General features: G+C 32.5%; 1 protein-coding gene across 1 annotated transcript; it reads right to left on the bottom strand.

The window, feature by feature from the left end:
• Nucleotides 1–2670: 2670 nt before the first annotated feature.
• LOC113725866 (uncharacterized) lies at nt 2671–4681 on the bottom strand. The gene is made up of 2 exons (XM_027249268.2): nt 3835–4681; nt 2671–3355 (listed from the first exon to the last, which is right to left on the bottom strand). Exons 1-2 carry the CDS (start codon nt 4454–4456, stop codon nt 2724–2726), a joined length of 1254 nt encoding a protein of 417 aa, XP_027105069.1. The 5' UTR covers nt 4457–4681; the 3' UTR covers nt 2671–2723.
• Between the last annotated feature and the right edge of the window lie 12944 nt (nt 4682–17625).

The following is a 17625-nucleotide window of genomic DNA, read 5'->3' as shown; positions in this document are numbered from 1 at the left end:
CAAGGCATGGGACATGGCTGATCGGAGAAGATGTTTATAGAGCAACATTGCATTTGGGGCAAGTGGGCAACTATTCTGCTGACATATTTTGGATAGGAAAATGCTATTTCATACCCCATGACCTTACACGGAGCACAGCTCTACACTGTAGAAACACGAGGATGATCCACTTTTTTGATTTTAGATTTACATTAGAAACAAAGAGAAAAATGATTCGCCTTCTTGATTTTAGGAATTCTTATATTATTTTGTTTCTATCAATTATGCGTGTCATGATTTTTGTAGATTAATTTATTGAATATGTTATCTTATCCCTAAATTTTTTTTTTTTTTTTTTAGTTTTCAAAGTAAGTAAAATAAGTCCTAAAACCTATTCTTGGTAGCGAATAACAATAGGAAATTTTTGTGCATCAAGACATAAACTCTATGACCAACTCTCTCCTTAGATGATTTAGCTATCAAGTGAAGCATAACGTGCAAACTCTGGTTGGTTGCAGACAGTAGAATGCGAGGGTGTGTAGTAGTTTATCCCTTTAACTTAAAAGGTGGAATTTTCTCTCTCTAACCCCTTGATTCAGTTCGACCCTACTTTAGTACAAATTAGAATAGATGTAGGAGTATGATAGTTGTAAAAAAAAAAAAAAAAAAAAAGACATAAATCCTATGGTTAAACTGTAAGTTTTGACAAAATTGATACTCAAAGTCTCTGTGTCAAAAATTTTTTTTTGTTTTTTTGCCTACACATCAAGGGGTAGTTGGCAAAATCTTTTGGTTCTCAGCAACGGCGAAAATTGTCTTTATTTGCTGAAAATTTGCGAATCCAACTTGTTGCAAAAACATATCATTTGATGTCGTAGCACGTGAACTGCAATTTCTGTGATGTTATCCGTAGTTGTCCACACACACTGAAGTTCAGGGTGTTAACGAAAGTTTTATGGGACTCGTAACTCTCCTGAAAGTAAATCTAATTAAATCACATTGACTTTGAGTTTTAACTTTTAACCTCTCAGATATACTAGGAGGCTAGGGCTAACAGCCACAAACATATGTACAATTAATTTTTCTTTAAGCAATAATATCATATAAAAGAAATGCATTTAAATTTGCCGTTAGTATCATATTTTTTCAGTGTATAGAGGAACAAGTAACCAGCTCATTTCCGATTGATGTTTAAGGACAATAAAGCACGACTTAAAGATCGAAATTAGTGAAGTAAAGGATATGGAACTACCACCAGAAAAAGCATGTCAAAAGAAAATATACAGGAAGACGTAGTCTTAAGGGAAAATCGTTTAAAACGTACATCATATTTTGACAAATAAATTTTTTCGTTCTTTACTTTTGAAATGATAATTTCAACCCTCACAAACTTAAGTCAGTAAAATTTGACCACAATTTAAGTTTCCGACCACTTTTTACCTTGAATCCATCACGAGACTCACACATTGTCATGTTCTTAAAGGCAAAAAGGTTAGATCCAATATCTAGTTAAACAAATAAATCGGTCTATATTCATTTTTGCTCCTAAAAAAATAGGATCTGATTCAAACCATATTTATTTTTTCCCTAAAACAGTGAGATCGGACCCAATTTATATTCATTTTTGCTAGTGTGATATGACATTTTTATACATTAAAAATGACTACATGTAGTGATTGAAAATTTAAATTGGAATTGAATTTTGTTAATTTGAATTTGTATGGGAGGTTTTGAACCACATTCCCTAGTTCTAACTTTTAAGTTTTAGGCAGACGTTAAAAAAACCAAAAATAAAAAAGCATGCTGGAGCTGGACCCCTATAGCAAGACAACGCAATCAATTTTCTGAACTCCGACGAGTCGACAGATCAATTTTCTATCTTGTCTTGTATGTTGCTCCAGCTACACAGACATTCAACTGGGATATTTGTCCGTTTTCACAAATTAAATTCAAATCCCAAATGCAATAGAGGACGTACTACATGCACTGCTAGATTTCTGCGCCTTTCTCAGTCTTGTTAATTGAATGTGCATATCTTTGGATTGAATTAAGAAATCCCCAAAGAAATGAAATCATCCATAATTTGGAAAGATTTGGTGTAAATTTAGAAGGATTTTTTTTTTTAATCTTTTTTAAGAAGAGGACAAACGAGATGTACAGTGAAAAGTGAACCTTGTGATTAGGCGGGAATTCTTTCCCTTGAATGTTTACTCTTTGGTAGGTATACAATTACTCCATTTTATCTGCCGCATTCCCGATTCTCCAAATGAATAATTCAAGTTGGAAAAAAGAAAGACATGTACCTGAAGATAAATAAAAAGAGGGGAGGGCGAGGGGGAGGGGGAGGGGGGGGGGGGGGAAGAATTGTACACTTGATATGAGACAGATTCAGTTTCGTCATTCGTGCTAGAACGAAACGAGTAAATTTTATATATATTGATAATATATACATTATCACCGTTTGATTTATGACATGTATGTAAAAGTTGAATTTCAAATTCAAATTTTATATAGTGGTCATTCATTCAATACTGACAGTGTCAACGTAGAAAAGATTAATCCAAAAGAAAAGAGTACCCCAATTTCATTTCCAACTTTCAAACTACAGAAGGAAAGAACGAGATCATTAATGGAAAGTTCAATATAAGTAAAACAATTGTCCTTGAAGAGAAAAAAAATTGCAGAAGGGAATTTGATACAGAAAAAATTATATATATTTTGTCTTTAACAATGCAATCTTTCTTTTATGTTTTGCAAATCACCACGAAACAAGGAAGGAGAGCTTTGGCATTGAGCAAATAGAGTTCTTCAATATTAGAATATAAGCCAACTTTTCCAGCCAATGAATCGAAACCTGATTGACCAGCCAGTTCTTGGACATTGTCCAATGGTTTATGAACCCTGCCTGCAATTACTCTGCATACTATTAGAGCCTTCCTTAGAGAAGTTTTATCATCAGAAACTTCAACTGATTCAAATGCTCTGTTACTTGTGGATGCTGTGAAAACGCCAATCCCATTGTTCGATTCCTTATTCGTCGGAAAACCATGTCTTAGGATTTGACAAACACCGCATTTATCAGACGTACATAGGCTGGCTGAGCCATTCATCCCAAGAGGGCATTCAACTGTTGTGCCATGGAACCTTAAAAGCTCATTGCCATCGGCCAAGCACCGCGGGTGTTTTTTGGCAAGTTTGCTAGCTTTGATCTTCACCGTTTCTCTATAGTCTTCGAATTGAGCTAGTGTCTTTTGCATATTGTGGACCTTCAAAATCCTCTCTATTCCTCCAGCATTGTTATCAGATTTTGACGAGCTAGTCCGGCATATTATCTCCACTATTTTCCTAGAAGAATCTCCTTCAAGAAGTTCAGTAACTGCAGAAGAAGGAAACATGGTTAAATATGACAGAAATTGCAATCAAAGACCACAGATTGGTGATTATTATGCAAAAGATGCAAATTGCAATGATTGAATCATCCCTGTCCAAATTTGAGGCTTATGAACTAGTCAAGAGAAAGAGTATAGGCTAAATGTGCCTTGGCATTGCAATTTTGTGACAAACTTCCAAAAGGTACCAAATGAAGTCGAAGATATTTTCCCTATTCACAATGATTCTATTCAAATGGTAACTTGACGTCCCAATAAATTTCTTCTTAGAGATTAATCTTGCATAAGACCTTGCGAAGTCCAATTTACATGTATGGCAGGACTGGAACTGAATCATTTAAAACACTAACTGAAGAGAAGCATGATCTATCAAACATTCCTGTTCCTTTGGATTCAGTTTCAGTTGTACAGAAAAAGTGATATAAGTCATAAAGAGAATTTTTTTTATTGCATAATTATCTCTTACCAGCATGCTTGGATAGGTGATGTGCTTCAGCTGCTTCCCACTTTACAAATTGCTCACCACATTTATGGCAGGCTAAAGGTGAAAAGCCATGGGAATCTGCTCCAAAGGAATACCTGGTTCTAGAGCTATTACCACCAAATCCAGAGGCCCTCCTCCTCGAGGAAAGGCTGCTGGAACTCCTCCTTGCAGGACTAGCTAGGCCTTTAGGATGATGGCCTCCAGGGCCTGGAGTTCCTGGCTTCAGGGTTCCCACAAAGGCTGAACAACCACTTTCTACACCACCATTGGTACAATTAACATCTGAGAAACCACAGCCGGTTATTTTCAGTTCACAAGTTGAATTACTGAGCACCACCTCATGAGTAATTGGGTTCAGAAGTTCACTGCTTCCGATGGATCTTGGACTACATATTGGGGGCTTCTCCAGATGCCTCTTGCTTCCATGAATAACGTCTCTGAGATTTGCAATAGACCTTGAACATCCAGACCTGCCTGTTTTCTTTGTCAAAATATTGCTCAGATTATTATCATTTTTGTTTCCACTCACCTTTGGATCGTGAACATCTGCTGGCCCTGATTTACAGTGCAACGATCTCTTGAGAGCAAACCAGACAGCAGGCATCTTTCCACCAAGCTATCCTTCTTGGCCCTTTAAGGCTTTTGGTGTACAAGACAAAAAACCTTTTAAATCCTTCATCAAGATTTTGTTCTATAGAGCAGATATTAGATAATAAACCAGGGAAACATATCTTTCTTCCATGTGTTGTTTCTAGTTTTACAAGAATCAAAAGTGACCATATTTGTCACACTGTTTCCATTCTTGGGCCAACTATTGTGGCACTATACACACACACACACACACATATATTATATTTATATATATATATATATATGCGTAATTTCATTTCATTTTATTTCAACTTCTCATGATGCATATCTCTCACCTTCTCTCATCTTAAGCATTGAAAATAATGCATTTATCGGTTATTGTTTGTTAATTAAGTATTTTTGTATATTAATTTAAATTGAAGTTGTCAGATGAAAAATGATATTCGCACTCCTCAAAAAACTTACACGTCAAAAAACTTCGCATGAGATTTTTCCGAGGACTTCTAATATTGAAAGGGAAAACACAGGAACAGAACATCGAACAACGTGACTTTGAATATTGAAAGTGTATAAATGCTAACTTTGACCCCTCATTCATTATCCTTTTCATGAGACTTGTGTCATATTAGAGAAAATGTTTAAAATGTGACCTGACAATTTCAAAATTAAGAGAGAAAAGTCAGTCAAATTGCAATGATGGGCGAATAAGTTTAATTTTACAATAGATGGTAATTTAACTAGTAAAATTGGTTGGTCAAGTCATTGTAAATTCAAAATTAGAGCAGGGGTACTTCGTAAACGTGATAAACTTCAGGGGAGCTTATGAATTCACATCACAAGCAAACTAAAATACATGTAAAATCAGCTGGTGTAATTATAAAAAAAAAACACAATTATAATCCTAATGGTGCAAAAGCATTGACAGCTTACTGGTTATTGACTGCCCCATATCCATAGGCCCTTAACAAGAAAAAGGCTGTCATCAAATTTGCTAGGGCAAATTACATTTTACCCCTTTTGGTTTAGTCTTTTTTTACGTAACCTTCATATGATTTCAAAAACTATACATAACCCCCTCATGATTTGGAACAAAGTGTCAAAGTGACGGAAATAGTCACTCGTAACGGAACTTCTAAAAATATCGAAATTACCCTTATAAATATATGACACATTAACCCCGTATGATTTTTATATTTTACTATATAACTCCCGTATGGTTTAATACTTTACTATATAACCCCCTTATGGTTTTCAAAATATACACATAACCCCCTTTGATTAATAAATAATTTTCAACTTTATATAAGGGTATTTTTGACATTTTAGGTGACTCCGTTACGAATGATCATTCCCGTCATTTTAATACTTTAATCCAAACCATAAAGGGGTTATTTATATTTTTTGAAACCATAGAAGAGTTATATAAAAAAATATTAAACTACAGGGGGCAAAGTGAAATTTGCCCAATTTGCTACGACAGAGCTGTCCAGAATATTAATCCCAATGCCTCTTTAATTTATGTGAACTTTTAAAACATGAGGAGTTTAGTGGTGTGTTGTTTATTTGCCCCAGAGATTCTTCATTTATTACACAAAACAAAGTAGTAATGCGGTGGCATGTTATCAAGTACAAAAGCTCATTCAAATCGTTGCATTGCGGAGGGCCCTGTTTTTGATTGATACTATTTGATTTTAAATAGGGATAATTTCACAAACCTCCCCTGAGGTTTCTGACACTTGCACTGACACCCCCTAAGATTTTATAAATTTCACTAACCACCCTTACTTTTGAGATTTTGGTAACAATTCAGTCCAAATAGGCTTAAAATATTATTTTCATGAGTAAGATGAGATTTTTATTCCATCAATGCCCTCTTTGTCCCTGTATTAGTAGAAGATTACAAGTTATCAAAAGATTGAAATGATTAGTAAAGTTGAGGGAGTGTCAATATAATTCAAAAACTTTCAAACATCACACGGAAATATAAGCAACGTTTTATCAGGCATAGCAACGACTACCTGCAAGTTTTAACTGCCAGATTTTTTTATTCAGGTGGAAGTGTATGTAAACATCACAATTACATCTACACCCTCAAGATTATGATTATGAGCAGCAAGGGTTTGGGTGCATATAAAGTTATTGTTTTGTGCTGCATTTAGAGTTCATATTGAAAACATTTAGTAGAAATTATGGCCTCTTCAAATCATAGGGGAGAATCATGGAATTCACCCTCATCTTTCAACAACAAAATACAACTTTTACTTAACATAAGATTTAAAACAATACACCAATATTTATTTCAACTCTTAATATCTTTCTATTATCCCTTTCTCACAGTATAAATTTACACATAACAACATGATACATGAAGTACAAGAATTTAGTTTTATTATCAACTAAAAAATCTACTGATCAAGCAAAGTAGTTCATAATGTACTGTAGATAATATACTAGTTTTCTTGAAACCAATTCATAAGAACACTTTGTAATAGTAGGCTATGATGAAAAGAAAATTTATACCTTGATTTCCGCTTTAAATCAGCTTTACTCCTAATAAATGAATAGCATCTTCACTTTGTCTCCATTTTCTTCTTCTTTTTCCTTTGTCTTTTTCTTCTCTATTTCTTCCCTTCTAGTTACATGGCTACAATATTAGAAATTTGTTCAATCATCTTTGTCAAAGCATACCAGTCACAAAACTGGCACCAAATTTCTTCCTCAATTGGCACCTTTTTGTAATGGAGTTTTAATTAGCTTAATTAGACATCAAATTTATGTTATTCTAGTTAAATGTAATTAACTAATTTTGATGCATTTTCCCCCAAATTTACATTAGTTATTAGTCCCAATTTCATAGGACAAAGTGGTAATTTCAGCTATCATGATGTAAGCAAAGGGTTCTAAATCTCTGCCAGCGGAGGCCGGTGAAATTTTTAAAACCTTGGGCGGTGTTAGTGCAAGTGTCAAAAACCTCAGGGGAGGTATGTGAAATTATCCCTTTTAAATAACCTGTTATTGGGATATTTCAATTGTTTTTCTTTTAGGCTTTGAATTTTCTTAAGCTAGAAAAATAAAAAGCCAAAATCAGAGGTTACAAGATACTAAAATATGAATGAACTTACCTCCCTCTCTTTTTTTTTTTTTGTTTTGTTTTGTTTTTGTTTTAGAAGAGATTTCAAGCTTTATATAAGAGATGATAGAGAGAGAAAGAGAAGAACGGGACACATGGATTAAAAATCTCACGGTCATCTGATTAATGTTCTTATCGGCCAAACTGTGTCTTGGGGTCAAGAAAACATAATTTGACTGCCTAATAAGTTGATTTTCATTTATAAGTGTGGGGAAACAGCTAGTAATGGACAAAATTGTTAAAAGCGACAGATAACTGAAATTTTTAGTGTTCCTTCCATTTCTCTGCTAAGAATCCTTCATGCCTGCAATCCACATTATCACCATATCTGCAATACCACATTTCGTTTGAACATGTAGAGTTTATCATCTATAGTATTATTACCATTTTAAAGGAAGAACTCACTCTTTAATATTTCACCCAGAGAGAGAGAGAATCTCTCCTTCTTTACATCTTATGGTCTATCTGAATCGGTGGCCTTTGATTCTTTTTTGTTTCCTTCTTGGTGTTTCTTCACCAAAACTCATACACTTAAGACCAAGTTGGCTCTATAAACAGCAGAGAAATTGCATACGTGAACTATGTATGCTCTGCCCAACTCAATAACCGTTTTGGTGCACGAGAAGACTTTCAGAAGAGAACTACAGTTGAACCCAGATATATCCCCAAGTAAAGGCGGCCTCGGATATAGTTTATAAATACACTACAAGTATACAACTAAAACTTGATTACGGGCTTCTACGGGGAATGGAATAGAAGCATGACACCTAATTTGTTTTCTCTAGGGAACACATATCTATGAAGTCAAATCACCACAGAGTACAGACCAGAAATAATTGATACAACCATTTATGATGCATTAATTCAGTTCTAGCAACCCGTGGTCACAGCCCACATTAACTTGGCACATGTTCTCAATAGGGAACGGTGAGTGAGGGAAATGGATATTAAATATCACCTGCCGAAAGGATCAACATCAACAGCTAACGTTTTTAGTACTAACCACATGCGACATATAATCCCGAGTCCAAGTAGAAAAAGCAATTCAAAATTACAACATTATTATACATACGATACGACAGACACAAACATAAAATCTCTAAAATCAAATAAATCAGTCATTTTTTCAGTTTGTTTCTAGGGATAATTTCACAAACCTCCCCTGAGGTTTCTCACAATTACAGAGAGCTCTCCTCATATTTTAAAAATTACGTATACCTCTCATACTTTTACTATTTAGTAACGATGTAGATCTAAGAACTTAAATTTTCTTTCAAAAATTCTAAATTACCCTTTTGTACAAAACTAAAAAAGAAAAATATAGTATACTCAATCATTTTCTTCCACACTTTGCATAAATCAACAAGCTAAATCCCTAATAACCATCTAAACATAAGTTCTAAAATCAAGTAACCATCCAAAAGATTCCAAATTGCATAGACAGTATCCATACTTGCCACGATAAAAAAAAAAATACATACACACACATACACAAAAAAACCCCATTGACAACTAATTTTATACCTCCAAATTAAATATCAATACTCAAAAATAAACTAATTTGACCTAAAATCACCATTATAACCCTCCTATGGCTTTAAAAATATTAATATCTGAAATGTGAGAATAAATTCGACTTCCACAATAAAATCATAATAAAAATTTCTAATCCAATGAAAGAAAGCATTATGTAATTATTAACATTTTATAAAAGTTTTTCTTAACAACAAACAAAATATGACAAATTCCACATCTTTAGTTCTTTTTCCTATTTCAATCATCAATTTCATTATTTATTTCTCTATCACTGCGAGTCTCTTGATTTCCTTCTAATTTGACATATAATCTACTTCCTTTGTAGATTTTGTAATTTCAAATTGTTAATATCCACAAAACTGAAGATAATAAAAAAAAAGATTATATTAACTAGAAAATAGACAAGAGACAGCAAAATAGATTTTTTTTTAGATTTTGTAAATTTATTACTTTAAATTTAAAATTGACTACTAAGTGAAGGGTATTATAGGTATTTTACTATGTTAAGGGAGGTAAGTTTAATTTCTTAAACATAAGGGAAGTCGAGTGAAATTGTCCGAAATCTCAAGTGTGCTTTCTGAAATTATCCCTTATTTCTATCACTTAATTTGTAGGGTTAATTTCACATACCTCCCCTGAGATTTTTGACAATTGCAGAAAACTCCCCTTAAGTTCTAAAAATTACACCTATCTCTGTTGTTATCACTATTTAAGTAACATTTTAGGCCAAAAGGCTATACTTTTTCTCAAAATTAACAAAAATGTAAATGGAAAAGATGGTTTGCAGTCTCTATTTCATTTATCTTTACTTGTGATCACTATTACCTATCCATCAACATCCAAATCACCAATAAATAAACACTTATCTTTGTTCTAATGTTCCTTTTTTACCTAAAAATTTCTGATATAAACCATTATATCAGCTATAAACGCTATATCATATACCCAAAAACTTACCTACAATCATATATCAATATCAGATTTTATTTAATACACAACAATATTCATCAATATCCCTAAATTTCAATTCCATGGCTGCCAACTTTTTAATACAAAATAATCTGAATCATCACTACTAATATTAATATTCAATATACTCCATTGGCACATAATTCAAAATCAATCAAATTCTCTCTATAGGAATGATATCAATAATTGTAAATCAAAAATAGAAATACAATGTAGTTATAAATATATACCAAGAATACTTTTTTTTTTTCACTTCCTATCCTTAAATTTTTATTTTTTTATCACTATCACTATTTTCATCTCCATCTAGTTTGATAATGAAATTAGCATTCAATTTGTCATTTGACAATTTCAAGTTGCTAATGCCTATCAAAAATTGGAAGCAAAAATGGGCAAGGAAACTATTTAATAATAGTGAAAAATCGAGAATTGGAAAAAATGCCAAGATATGTAAGTATTGGTGATTTGGTGTGTATGGTGATTTTATTAGTGGCGATAGTACACATTTGGTTGATAATAATAAATAAATGAGTTTCAAAGGAAAATGGATATAAGAGGAAGATGATAGATAGTTCAATGGGAAAGATGTAGTTTGAATTATTGGTTGATAACAAATGAGAGAGCTTTAATAGTTAATAGAATTTTTTAATGAGTTGATAATGAGTGAAGGGCAATGTTGTGTTTTTATCACATCAAGGGAGGTCTCCGTAATTATGTAAATCTCAAGGGAGCCAAGTGAAATTGTCGAAAACCTCAGTGGAGGTTTCTGAAATTATCCCTAATTTGTATTGTTGATTAGTATAAGATTTTCCATAAATAATCCCACATTCATAAAGCAAGGTAGGCACTTGCCTGGTGAAATAAATCAAGATCCATCATCAATAAATAAAAAAAAAAAATTCTACTTACTTGAGGGGAGATATGAGATTTTCAGCCAGCACCTGTTAGATTCATTCTTTTTTTTTGTTTTTTGTTTTTTTGTTTTTGGGGTCCTACGTTGCTATGAAGATAAATGGCTATTGGTTTGTCAACAAAATTATGATTTGATGCAAACAAAAAGGGGATGGAAATGGTTTACTGTTTGGCCCAGCAATGCCATAGTTGATTAAAAGTACAATGATTTCTCAAGCTGTTCTTTGAAGGCAATCCTGTGCTTTCCCAGTAGCCAACAGTGTCTATGAAGACTAACAAGGAACATGGCACAAACATCTTGATTGTAGGCCAATCATCAATTGCTGGGTTGTGCTGAATTTCCACATTGAGAAATTTAAACTATTATTTGGCTAATCGTGCCAATGAAGGCTAACCGGAAATATGGCACAGAAAAGTTATTACTCTAGACTAATGATCAACTTGTTGGTGGTAGTATAGTCCCATCGTGACAATTCTAGACTATGATCTGGTTTTGTCCAAGTTACCTAGCATGAACTCTGTTTAAAAGTCAAAGTCCTCACTCCGCCTGATAGGCTGAAACAACCCTTGGAAGCTACAAGATGCCCAAGTTAGTTAGCATCATAATCACTCTTCAGGGAATTTTTTGTAACTAGTCTCCCAGGTTAGTTGTGTCCATGTTCTCGCACATTTCACCATTTAGTTATGCTTCTACTCTTGTATCAGTTGTAGCTAGAAATGTAAGCAGTTTTCTTGAAATAATCTGCAAAATAAAGGAAATTAATACAATTTCTGTTTATGTTTTTAGTTTCCTCGTTGCCTCGGGTTGATGGGGAACCAGAAGAGACGGATATTGGACACTACAAATGGAAAAAGTCATAGAGACTACAAAGCTTACTTTTCCCCTTTGCCCATAAACGTACATTTTACTCTTACCTTGAAAAGATCTCATAAGCAAAACCTCAAAGACACTAACAAGCAAGCAGATTTACAGACCTCACAATCAACATTACTGTGCCAATGCAAGCAATGAGATGGTTGGCTCATGCTAGTTGGCCATTATGTTAATGTCATAGCCAAGGCAAGGATCTAGATAACATCTCAACTCTACAAAATGCTGCAGAATGAAAACTTATAACAGAAAAAATCGCCCTGATGAGGACGTCAACAATATCATATGGCTTGTTTGACTTTCTCCCATTGTTTCCGCCCCCCCCCCCCCCCACCTCTGCTTTGTCATTGTCAGGACACACTAACTTCCATATTCGCATTGGACAACTGTATAGTATTAGTTTTGGGCTGGAAAGGAAACGGAAGTGCCAAGTTTGGATATGATATATTCGTTGACAAAGCAGTCAAAAGATGAATGTGATCTCAGGCAGCAAATTTTACACAAGGGAACCCATAGAAATTCTGCGTTGATCATTAACGAACAAATCACAATGTAAGCGAAAGGTCCATGCAAAACCAGATGCTGAAAACATAAATTACGACACCAGCAGTATCTGAAAACGTGAATAACATATTCAAGTATTTTAATTCCCTATACACCTCCCAAGTTAATTAGAATAGAAAATGTGAAGAACCAAGAACTGATGTATGATTTTTCCCCAGGTTGCGCCCTCGAAGACACTCCAGGTCCATAACTTGAGAGTGATCCAGGAAAAGGTTCACCTAAAAACAAAAGATAAGACAAAAATGTGATACTCCTTCCGTCCCACTTTGATAATCCTATTTTCCTTTTTCGTCTGTCTCAAATTGTAGTCCGCTTCCCAATTGAAAAATGTAGTTGTATTTTAATTTTCCTAAAATACCTTTATTCAATGTAAGTTGTTGTTACTATAAACTTACCTCATTTAATGAGAACTAATTCTTTTTTTACCATCAATTCAAGTTCCCATAAAATTGTACTTGTTATAAAACTAATAAACTATTATAGTATGAATGGAAATATTAGAGAAAAAAGTAGAGAAATAGAGAGTGATTATCTTATTATTCCAACTAATACAAAAGTCATTCCAAAGGGTGTCAATGTACCTCTATATATAGGTACTACAGGATTAAAGGTACATTAATCCTATTAAACACCCACTATTACAAGAATATAAAGAAACTTATGAAACGGTTTCTCCACTACATGAATAGATTTATGGATTGTAACTTCTATACATAATGTAACCATAAATCAAGAATTAATCCTCTTGAGTATACAAAGGGACATCCATACTTTTAATTGTTTCATAACACTTCCCTTGGATGTCCATTACACAAAAAATATGTCTCGTTAAAACCTTACTAGGGAAAAATTCATCGGGACAAAAACCCTAGTGAAGGAAAAAGAGTATATTATGCTTGTGTATTAATTTCTCCCCCTGATGCAAACATTATTTGAAATCTTTTAATCATTGCATTCCAATGTTCTTCGCCAATTGCACTGAGATATGGTACTTCAGGATCAAGTATCTCTTCATCTTCCTCTGGCGATCTAGAAGGATCCTTATTAGGATCTAATGATCTGACAACCATTGGAGTACTTAATATATGTGCCTTGTCCATATAAAATCGCTTTAATACCTTCCGGATATATGCAGTTTGGTGGATAAAAATTTCACTTTTCAAATGCTTAATTTGTAAATCAATGCAAAATTTTATCTTTCCAAAATCTTTGATCTCAAATTCTTTCTTCAAATATTCAATACTATTTTGAATCTCTTCAGGAGTTCCAATCAAATTTAGATCATCAACATATACAGCAATTATCACAAAATTTGATCCATTTTTCTTGATAAAACACTTGGACATATTGGATTATTGGTATTCAAATATTTGTGAAAATTCTTGGGCTATTTGCTTTACACCTTCAGGTGTTTGGACTACAAGTCCAAAAACTTTTCTTTTAACCAATAAATCCAATTCAAATTAGATCATATCTTTCCATTTTGAACAATTATTTCTATACCGACATTCATCAACCAATATAGATTCATGATTCTCATCAACTTCTATAATATCAAGTGCTACATTTCATTAGGCTCCAATTAAATTTTCTATGATTTCATTCTCTTCACGAGTTGGCTCTTAAGGAGTGACCTCTTCAAGAGATTGAATTTTGTCATGACATTTATTTAATCTCCAGAGATATTTGAAATCAATTTATACCTTATTTAAGTAGACCGGCCTTATATTTATTTGTAGCACTTGTGCATGTCCTTCAGGGACATCAATTTTAACCTGAGTATTCCCTGCAAAAATAGTTGATTTAATGACTCTTCTGGAGTTGATAAATATAATTTTCTACAAATGAAAGATTTCTTGAACTTCTAGTTCACATTATTTTGTATGAGGATAGAGGAAATCCAATTTTTCAAATGATTTCCTTTCGGTTGGTTTTTTTCTTTCCCCTAATGTCGGGAATCGTAGCTCATCAGAATAAATAAATCATTCAATAGATCATTCATCAATATTTTACAATATTTAATCGTAAAAGGTATTTCATATCCGACATAAATTTTAAATTTCTTTTGGAGCCATATATAATATAAAGGGGGTATGTATAAATACTTATCGGCTCTCAAATATTCTCATTTTTGTTAAATCATATATCCATTGGGATCAGTAAACTTTTGGTTTACTACAGGTGATAATTATAAATCAAATGAGAATGAAGACAACTATATCGATAACCATTTCTCTCTCGAATGGTTATTATGATATAATTAACCTTTATCTCATTTGATTTCTAAACATGATCTCTATTATTGTCTCATTTAATGTCTCAATTTGATATCCATTTCGACGAATATTCAAATTCAATAAATTTTTCGAGACATCGTAAAAAGTAGTGTTTTATTTATGATAAACTTTTCTCCTACAGGGAGAAATATAATAGTGGTTCTTCTGGAGTTTTCAATCACTTAAACACTACAACTGATTATATTTGTCTCTGTCATTGAAATATAGTGTATATAGTAGCACTTATTAATGAGACACATATTATTGTCACCATAATTCTTATGAGACAAATATCATAACCATAATCTTTTGATTCCAAATATTTAACATCCATTTCTTCTTCAGGAAGAAAAGTCAATTAGTATCATAAATTAAATCAAGCATCATACACCTTCAGGGTGTTTAAAGAAATTTGCCATGTGACAATGCTATTATAATTTTTATTTGTCAAATGTACTTCGAGACATTTGTCTTCAGGATCATTATTTTCTTGTTCTTATCATTATTATCCCACTTCAAGTGGTAACTTTTTTTCTTGTCATGGTAAAATACATATTTACCAAAATCATAGTCATGGCATCAACCATAACTAGTAAATTGAAATTTAGTCACATTCACTTCTGGGAATGGACTAGAATTAGAATGCAATAAGTACAAAATAATTCTCAAAATTTCTCTTAGTATTGCTACTACAAGAGCATATTAGAGAAATCAATTGTGGAGAATATTATTTTCAATATATCTTATAAGTAAAATTTTCTCGACACAATTTCAACTGAGAAGTAATTCTGAAAATTGCAGAATTATGTTCTTGTAGCCATAGGTAAATTTATCATACCAGACTTTTAAAATAATGACCATTTTCTAGTGGCCAAATATTTTCGTTAAAGAACGACTATCTTCAAGTAGTCAAATCTTTTTCTTTAAATATTTCAAAGGACAAGTAGATTCTCAAATATAATTGATTTTCTATAATAGCATCTCCAAAACTCAATGCATCAGAATATAAGTATCTATAACGAATAATTTTAAATGTAAATAAGTAGAATTAAAAGAAGAAATATTACCTCAAAGGTGTCAAATAGTATATGTTTGTGTTTAGTGATTGCTCAGCAATAGGCACTTGTATTTTGCAATCATTCAAATGTTAACCATAAGAAATTGAAATAAGTTTGTGGGTTAGAGATTTACCTCAGAAGTTACTTGAAGAAATACGGGCAGAATCTCTTGTTTCACTTTTACTCAAGATAGAGTCTCCGTTTTCATCTTTTACTCAAAAATAGAGACTCATGCTGATAACGTGTTATAAAACTAATAAACTATTATAGTATGAATGGAAATATTAGAGAAAAAAGTAGAGAAATAGAGAGTGATTATCTTATTATTCCAACTAATATAAAAGTCCTTCCAAAGGGTGTCAATGTACCTCTATATATAGGTACTACAAGATTAAAGGTACATTAATCCTATTAAACACCCACTACTACAAGAATATGAAAAAAACTTATGAAACGGTTTCTCCACTACATGAATAGATTTATGAATTGTAATTTCTATACATAATGTAACCATAAATCAAGAATTAATCATCTTGAGTATACAAAGGGACATCCATACTTTTAATTGTTTCATAACAGTACTTTAATTAATGTGAGGGTATTTTAGGAAAATAGTTACCTAAATTGATTGTTCCAACAAAGTTAATTACTTTTTTTTAAACTGTGTGAAAAGAAAATCAGAACTATCAAAGTGTGACGGAGGGAGTAATATTCTGCAAAACGTATGATCATTTCTATAGACAACACAAAAGAAAGGGCAGCTTGCCTTGGGACCATATTGGAATAACTCAAAACATTTATTATGTTGGAAAAGTTAAAACACTTTTAGTCTCTCTTTCATTATTGTCTTTCTTTCTAATCATATGCATGGCACCATTCAAATTTAAATTTTGAATTTGTGGGGATAAAATTAAAAAGAGAAGCACAAACATCACAATCAAACTATTATTTTTAAAAAATTGGATTCCTCAAACATGATTAAAATATTAGGACGGAGGGAGTACAATAAAAGCCTTTATATTTCTTAATATAAAAATACCAATGTTTACACCATGATTTGTTCTGAAACATTTTAAGTATACTAAATAGGAGTATACTACTGTCATATTAAAAGATCTAAGACTGGACCATTTCTGAAAAATTTTCATTATAGCTGTTAAAGTACTATAATGCATCCTTAAAACATATTTCAATCGCCTTATATCTACATTAAAATGGCATACTACAAACTTAAATTCCACTTGAATATGTCTTGGGAAATATTGCGGATTTCTTTTATTTTTTTGGCATCTACATACTAGTACACTTGTTGTTCATGTCCGACATTTAATGACACGTTACACACATAAATTCGGTGTGACTTTGTTTGGGAAAATTGAGAATTTCTTGGTTTTTTTTTTTGGAACGTAAATACTCTTGTGCTTTCATTTTCTTGATTAAAACATTTAATACCCAAAATATGTGATAAATGTATTAAAAGTTCCCCAAAATGTATTATTCATTATTCTATTTCAGACAGTTGCATGTTAAATCAACTAAAAATGTGTTGCAGTACTTATAGGTAGTGAGTGTTTCTAGAACATGAACACACATGTAGAGTTGAAATTTCTTCTTTACTTTTTTTTTCCCCATGAAGTTCGACTACTAGTTTTGGACTGAGAAGTGCAATATACGGGTACTTGTTGACTGATTTTTAATATGATTTGACATTTTTTTCATTTTCTTTTATAACTTTCAATGACTTGCCAATTGTTTTCCACGTAATACTTTGGATGCACACGACTTCCAATTAATTTGTGTGCTGACTGATCAAATTTTAAAAACGTTGATAGAGACCCTGCATTAAGGCATTAACTGATACATCAA

This window comes from Coffea arabica, chromosome 2c (genome assembly GCF_036785885.1).
Source record: "Coffea arabica cultivar ET-39 chromosome 2c, Coffea Arabica ET-39 HiFi, whole genome shotgun sequence".
NCBI classification, from domain to species: domain Eukaryota; kingdom Viridiplantae; phylum Streptophyta; class Magnoliopsida; order Gentianales; family Rubiaceae; genus Coffea; species Coffea arabica.
This window is presented reverse-complemented; position numbering and strand designations above follow the sequence as displayed.